Here is an 8,031-nt window from a genome sequence, read left to right on the forward strand (position 1 = left end):
ATTTTTGCTTTCAAACTTTAGGTTTCTCCTGGGTAGAAGTTGCTAAATACAAAATTATGCAGTTTTTCAGTACATACTGACATTATATAATTTCATATAAAATCTGACTACCATTGCTCAACCTACCTGTTTCTGCAGATAATCTTGTTCTTGTGCTTCTTTTCTCAAAAATCATGGCCAAAGATTTTCCTTGCATCAAAGGCAAATACTGGAACATCAAAATTGAAGGCTTTTCAATTTTATAGTCATTATACATTTTGCAGTCTGAAATACTTTCACATTTTAATTCAGGATTTTAGAAGTTACATAGGTGGGTTTTTTTTAACCATATCTTTGTTCTCCTGCCCATCATGGAATTTATTAGCAGTGGAAAAGTTAAAGGGAAGGAAGTAATTCTAGAGGCAAAAAGTAACTGCATTTTGGCACTCAATCTGAGCTAGCATTAAGGTAAACACTGATACTAATTCAATCCCATGAAGGCAAGTGTTTTCCATAACCTGCATTTAGTGCTGCGTGTACACCATGTGTCAATGGATGCAGTTAGCTGACAAAGGGCTGTGCAAAGCTGTTTAATCTTTTCATTTGTGAAGTACTCTGAAGCATTTAAAGAATATCTCTGAACACTTTACATGAAGGCTCTTCCATTCCTAGCACATGATTTACAGTCTTTAAGAACCCATGTGAAGTTGTTTAGGACAAGACAGCTGAATGGCTCATTCCTAATACTCCTTGGAAAAATACCTATTTCAACATCTGAGCGACCTAAATGGCAGTTAGAGCATTTTACCTCTCCTTTGTGCTTTATCCTTTGTTTCAAATCTGAAGCCATCCACAGCAAATACTTCAGCTCATCTGCTGTGTAGTTCTGTAGAGTAAGGAGGTCACGGCCCTTCAGATGAACATTCATTTGAGCTGGTGGCTTGGACCTGTGCCAAAAGAGCAAAAACTACACACTTTTTGTCATTCCACACTACATTGTACACATAGTAAAGCCAATGAGCAAGCAGCTGAAATCTCTCCCATATGACCTAGCTTGATGGACTGTGTTAATTAGTTTAAGTAACTTCCACTGTCAGACGGATACAACATATCACACTATATCGCAGAGCAGTAACAGTTTATAAAGTCATATTATAAAATATACATTAGATGCAGCTTATTTTGCCTTCTGATATGCACATGACTGCATGCTGACTCATCAAATAAACCCAAATGCATAAAGCCATTTAGGGCTTTGTGAAATGGCTTACACATAGATTGCAAAGCTGCCCCTTGGTGGCACAGAATATGAGGAATGGATCTTGGTGCTTTTTCTTGTGGATAAGTAGACACTTGTCATGTTCCACACCCATCAATAGAAATGGCAGGATTTCTATAAATGTGTATGAAACCTCTTGATTGCACTGGGGAAGAAGGTAAAAAAATCCAACAAAATAGTCATGTGCTCTGCTTCTTCTCCTGCCACAGAAGAGGCATTCTGGGCACGTGCAATGTATTTGTGCAGTGTATTTATTCAGTCTATTCTGGCCTCCAGAATTACAACTTCAGAATCACATTAAAATGGTTGTTGAGAATCATCTGCAAAAGTAACATGTTCACATTTTTTCTAGCTTAGTTGAGGTGTCTTAATGAAAGTCATGTCCAAGCCTGTGTTTCCACAGGCTTAAGATTAAAAAGGGAGACTGGCAATTTAGCCTCTTTGGCTCTGTACCTACTGTCCTCTGTAGCATAACACAGCCAGCAGTGTACTCCTGCTAGGGTTTGGATGGGTACAAGCTAAACTTGTCTTTTTAATAAAAGGCAGCAGCTTTACATTGATCCGATGAAATGGAGACCAAAGCAATGCAAACAAATAGATTGAGTGCAGATACTGCTTTCGTATTTCCTAGTAGGCTTCCCTTTAGCTCACCTTTGAAGCCAGCCTCAGTTACACCTGCCAACTGCCAAGACCGTGTAACAGCAGAAACACAGAGAATATATGAAGTAGCCCATGCAGATGCCATGCAGATCAATATTGCTGGAACTCAGTAAGTGCTGCAGTGTGTCAGGGCAATGTGCTCCAGAGATTCTGCAGACTGCCAAAGGATCCACCACTAAGCTAAGCACAAAGCACCACAAAGATTCTCATCAATGCAGAGGGCTGGACTTTCCTGTAGCACCATGCAGATAAAGGAGGGGTTTTATTAATTTCTAAGTTGCCTGACTTTTTTCTTGGAGTGTCCGTGAAAATTGATTCTTAAGTGAAATACAATCTAAACTATATGTATGGCTTAAGTAATAAGTACTTGCAGCAGTACCATTTAAAATAATAGTGCACATTTCCAAGCCATTAAGACTAATCTTCATAGCATTACAATCATTACTAACATGAAGCTATGTATTTTGTTATAAGTATTATTCTTCTCTCCCCATCCTTCTCTCCAACCTGAGGTAAACAACCTAGAAACAGTTAGGAAGCATCCAAATGCCCCATGTGGATGTTATAGAGGTATTAAATTTTTTCCTGTATGTCAACAGCTGCAGAATAGAATATACCTGACATTATAAGAAGGGCTGGGCATTCATGGGCTGGGTAGCTTCCACCATAGCATGAAAAACAGCCAACCAAGGTAAGCTACTGAAATACAGCCTTGAATACCACGGCTTTTAGTTGATGTTAGATTTGCTCTAAATTCAATGTGTATATTTTGAAGGAAATTAGTTTCATAACTGTAACTTCTTTATGATTATGATTATTCAGAAGAGGATTTGCTACTCTATCCAGTTTGGAGGAACAAAAAAAAATACTTGCCCTGTTTCAAAATCTATGTAATCACTTGCTACTTGGTCACTTTCCTCTCCTTTGCTGCATTGTCTAATTGCAGCCTGCAATTCCTTCCAGGGAGTTAGACATTGTCTAATCTCAAGCTGACAAGCAGAGAATTCTCTTCATTGGTCTTGTTTTACCACTTGGTATGGTTGAGAAGTGGACTGAGAAATATTCACCACTAATTTCTGCACTATTTCTGTAGATAGTTAAGCACTAAACTTACTCAGAGAAGATTCAGAATCCTTGGAGACTTTCAAGACGTGGCTAAGCAAAGATACAGGTGACCTCATATGCTGTTGTTGTCAGGCTCCAAGCAGAAAGTTGGACTACAGGTCTGCTCCTGACCTCTGTGTTCCCATGATGATTTTGTTTTATTGCTATGACCTTCAAGAAATGTGTTCCCTTCCCTGTTTTCCACATCCTCTGGAAGAGAGGCAGAAGTGGACAAATAAATCCCAGAGGAGTGTGAGACAACATACTGAAGTTGAAATGTAACAGGCAGAATTGCAAGGCCAAGCAGTTGGATTACTTCTTTCTGAGCAGGAACAGCAATTATTTTGTTCTGTTACCACAGGCTGATAGATAGGGGTTATCCTGCAGTGTCAACCATAGTGTGCTTATCTTGTAATATGCATAGGCAGTGGTAACAGCTTATGCCAATGTTATGATACAATGTTAAAAATCCCCTAAAAATAACAACCAAACCCCCAGTATTTTATGGGCTTATTTATGAGCTTAACAAACTGGATGACTTTATTGGAAAGCCAGCTTTAGAGAAAGTTCTCACTGATTGCTAGAAGCAAAAATCCAAAATATACAAAAAAATTATCACCCAGACATCAGAACCACTCGGAAGCTGTAGAAAATTAATCACAGAACTTGGAAAACATTTGGTTTTCATCTGCCATAATGTAGAAACTATAAGTAAAAACTACTTACTGCATACTTGGATTCCTTTGAATGTTAAATTCTCATATATTGTTTTCAACAAGAACCCAAAGCCAGATCACAAAGCCAGGTCTACCTGGTTAACATTGAGCCTCGTATCACATCATGCTTTTCCTGCATGTCTCCAGTGTATATAGAGACAAAAAATAAATAAATATAGAAGCAGAGATTCACCTTGCAGCTTCAAAGAGGAGAATTTTTCCCCCTACTACTGGCCATGATAATTGTCTAAACGTGCAAGAATTTCCTGTACTTTATTCTGGTAGTTATTTATTGATTCAGTACCTGCAATGTACACTGACCTCAAGAAGAAATATTCCTTCTTGACTTTGCTGCCAAATCCCACAGAAGAATTAATAGCATTTAATGAACATTAAGATGGAAAATCCTCCAGTTCCCTGAAGACACATAGCTTGTTGCTTCGAAAAGCAAAAGGACACTAAAAATGCAGGAAAAAAGCACACCTTTCTCTGAAACCCTCATTCTTTCACAGGATTCAGCAGCTTTTGTCTCCAGGTTTCTGTCACTGACTGCCAGACAAAACTAAAGGATCAGCTTACCGAAACGGCTGCAGCAGCTGCCTGCTGGTCCCTGTTAATTTTGAAACAGTGAAGTTCCTCATGCTAAACAGCATCTTCTGTCTGCGTTAAGACTTCTCTCAGTCCCACAAGTAAGAGAAACAAAGGCGTATGAAGCAGCAAGCAAGCTATGCTGCTGTGCTGACAAGGGAAAAGCAAGAGCTAAAGTCTTTGCTTTGAGTGTCCCAGCCAGGGCTGGGCCTGGCAGAGGCTGAATATGAAGCTTTTCCTTGGTCAAACTCCACGGAGAGAGATTTCTCACAGGCCCCATTGCACCACTCACAGTGTGTGCTCTTCTCTCTAGGCCCATCATATCATACCTGTGTCAACACCACTTCGTAGCAATTTCATGTCTGGTAAATATTTGTGCAGGAGCTTGTGCTGGTAGAAAAAGGCAAAAGATTGGTCAGAACACAGCATGAGTGGGGAGGCTCCCTTGGGGACAGGACCATGACCACGGGGGCTCACCAGCCCCAGCACGGCCTGGGCAGGGACTGATCACCCCACATTGAGCAAAAACAGGTGTCCTGGGCCCACAGGTGTGGGGCTGGCCAGGGCCATTCAAGCCTATTTGTGCCTTTAAGGCCCTAACAAGAATGGAGAAGAGATACACCATGCACCCATACAGATTAGGGGTTGACCTGCTGAAAAGCAGCCCCATGGAGAAGGACCTTGGGGTCCTGGTGGATAAGAGGTTAACCATGAAACAGCCATGTGCCCTTGCAGCCAAGAGGGTCAATGGTGTCCTGAGATACAGTGTGGCCAGCAGGTCAAGGTCACTACTCTGCCCTAGTAAGACCACATCTGGAGTGTTGTGTCCAGTTCTGGGCTCAGTTCTGGTTCAAAAGGAATGGAAATGAATGAGAAGGGAATGAAAGAGCCAGAGGAGCTGCACATAGAGAAGAAAGCTGGGCCATGGTTTAGCTCTGGCTTTCCTTTCCCTGGCAAATGACTTCCATGGCCTTCAATCCCAGCCCCTGGGCTAGTGGTAGTACTAGTGGTATCCAGGAGAAAAGGTGGAAGGGAAAGCAAAGGTGATCAACGTGCCAAGGCCCTCAGTCTCAGCCCCACAGACAGGGGACAGTGCTAGTGCCCCTTTGTCGGGTTGCCCCTGGGCAGGACTGTCTGACCCCAGTTCCCACATGGACCAACTCCCTCATAAGCTCCTGTGAGCCAGCAGCAGCATTGGGCACGGGGGGAGAGTTGGACCAGGAGTTCGTGTCATGCAGTTCCCTTACATTTGGGGTGACAGCAGCACCTCTCAGTGCAGAGCCCCAGAGCCACTTCCCGTTACTGTTAGCTGTCCCCAGGCTGCCAGGCCTCAGTGTGCTGATGTGGAAAACTGACTCACTCATTTCAACACCATAAAATGCTTCAATGTTGAAATCAGGATTTAATTGGTTTGACGTATTTCTATATTCCAGGGCTTGGTGTCGAAAAATGAAGCAATAGCAGCACATGGGTTGAGATACACTGGTGAAGACAGAATAATGGAGTGTAAGAGAAAAGTAGATTAAAGTAAAGGAATTACATTGATATGGTCATCTGATATGAAGATAAGGCCTCTCTCCTCTCTGAGCTGGCAGAAGACTGACCCTTTCTTGAGGGAAAGCAGCAGCCAGGGTAGGGAAAGGCAAGGAAAGCATTTACACAGCAGTGGCTGTGGGATGGTGCCCAAGAATGCCCGTGCTGCTTCATTTCAACCCAAAAGAAACACCTTTGGGAGGTCAATGTCCTGTCACAGCACATCTGCTCTCCAAGCCTCCCACCCCAAGAAAGGGCCTGACCTCAGTGTCTCTCATTCACAGAGCAGGACTTGGCAGCCAGAATGCCTCCGAAGGGGAGCAGCTCCCAGCCTGCTGCACCCTGCTATGCCAACAGCTGCACGATCCACTGGTTCATGTCTGCTTGGACAAGTGGGACAGTGTGGTGCAACTGGGCCCCTGCCAGCACGCCCTCGGCTCCATCTGCAGGCAGCGGTTGTCCAAAACTAAAACCAAACGCTTACTGCATTAACAGCCTTCCCCATTCATCCTGCACTCAGGGGTGGTCAAAGAAGACTTCCAGGATCTCAGTCTCTGGCTGCTTGCAGGTGGATGGTAACTGTCATTTCCCCATCATTGTTCAAAGACCTCCTTAGGAGGTTAGCCATCCTACCAGCAGCCATCCCACTTTGTGAGGTGGCTCCCATCTCTCCCAGCCAAATGTTGACCCTCAAACAGGATCCCACAGTCACAAAAACCAAAACCCTACTGCAGAGTTCTAAGAAGTTCACAGCCCATGAATATACTTGGGCAACCACAGTATTTGGTAGGTAGAGTGACAGGCAGCACTTCATGGAACAATGTTTGTTCAGTTTTATTACGCTGCCTGTTAAATATGATTAAAAGGCCCTGGACTTATTGCATCGGGGTTTGCACAACTGCCATCACCTCAGTGTCCCTGTCTGGGTAGGTGATTGAACACCTTCTTGTGCACCCAGTCAGCAGGCTTCACACACCCTGGTGCAAGAGAGACCCACACACCACGGAAATCTGTCTCTCAGGAGAGCAGAATCGCAGCGGTGACAACGTGATGTTTCCGAGCCCTGTTCTGCTCTCCCAGGTAGGTCCTGGAAAGGAAACACACCTTCCCAGTGTGAGAAACATTTGTCGCGCCAATTAACAGGCCCACACAGATCCTTCAATGAAGCACAGTTTATTTACATTCTTGCAAGAATGGGTGACCTAAACAAGCAGGCACACCCATAGTAAGGTGAATAACGGTTTATATTCCCTATTCCCAACGCAAATTTCCTTCCTGCTTCCCCACTGGCTGGGTACTCCAGGGTTCACAGCCCATCTGACGCTTCAAATTATCCTGTAAGTTTCCCGCCCCTGCTTACACATTCCATTCTAGCAGTTTACTTTTTACATTTTAAGGTAAAATTTTGACCTTTCTTGCCCCCTTGTCTGTCTTCCCAATTAACAAACCTACTGGTGTCATCCTGCCCTGAGCAGCAAGACAGCAGTGGCTTTGTTGGGTCTGATCTTGGGCCATAAATCCTTCTCCCTGTTTAGATCCCCAGGTGGAACCCAATTCACTCCCTCAGTTTCTTGGCTCACAAACCACTCCTGGTGTCCTTAGAATGCGCAGATATCTCACTCATCTCAAACAAACTACATATTTCTAACACTAAGCTATAAACCAAACCTGACACGATGTTTCTAACACCAGAATGCAAAAAAACAACACTACATTTCATGTCTAACACCGGCAGGCCGGCTCCTGGCCCAGCAGGAAGCCCCAGGCAGACCCCCGGTCCGAAGGCCGGAGGCAGGGACCGGGCTCAGCGCTGGGAGGCAGAAACGACCTGGAAAGCTCCCCCAGCCCAACCCCCCTGCCAGAGCAGGGGCACCCAGAGCACATCGCACAGGAATGTGTCCAGAGGGGTCTGAATGTCTCCAGAGAAGGAGACTCCGCAGCCTCTCTGGGCAGCCTGGCCCAGGGCTCTGTCACCCTTACAGGAAAGAAGTTTTTCTTGATATTCACACAGAACCTCCTGTGCTCCAGTTTGCACCCACTGCCCCTTGTCCTGTCACTGGACATCCCTGCACAAAGCCTGGCTCTGCCCTCCTGACACTGCCCTGAACAGATCTGTGCCCATGGATGAGGTGGCCCCTCAGTCTCCTCTTCTCCAAGCCCAACAGACCCAGC

General features: G+C 44.5%; 2 protein-coding genes across 2 annotated transcripts in view; one reads left to right on the forward strand and one right to left on the reverse strand.

Annotated features, from left to right (window-relative positions):
• The window catches only part of OTC (ornithine carbamoyltransferase), a 29,066-nt gene extending 24,675 nt beyond the window's left edge, over window positions 1-4,391 (reverse strand). The window contains exons 1-3 of the mRNA XM_009997341.1: window positions 4,318-4,391; window positions 788-926; window positions 127-208 (exon numbers count right to left, since the gene is read on the reverse strand). Coding sequence (XP_009995643.1) covers window positions 127-208; window positions 788-926; window positions 4,318-4,391 — 295 coding nt within the window. The remainder of the gene's footprint in view (window positions 1-126; window positions 209-787; window positions 927-4,317) is intronic.
• An 815-nt stretch (window positions 4,392-5,206) lies between these two features.
• Window positions 5,207-8,031, forward strand: part of RPGR (retinitis pigmentosa GTPase regulator) — a 42,859-nt gene continuing 40,034 nt past the window's right edge. The window contains exons 1-2 of the mRNA XM_009997406.1: window positions 5,207-5,226; window positions 7,395-7,402. Coding sequence (XP_009995708.1) covers window positions 5,207-5,226; window positions 7,395-7,402 — 28 coding nt within the window. The remainder of the gene's footprint in view (window positions 5,227-7,394; window positions 7,403-8,031) is intronic.

Source organism: Chaetura pelagica, unplaced genomic scaffold (assembly GCF_000747805.2).
Source record: "Chaetura pelagica isolate M959 unplaced genomic scaffold, ChaPel_1.0 scaffold750, whole genome shotgun sequence".
NCBI classification, from domain to species: Eukaryota; Metazoa; Chordata; class Aves; order Apodiformes; family Apodidae; genus Chaetura; species Chaetura pelagica.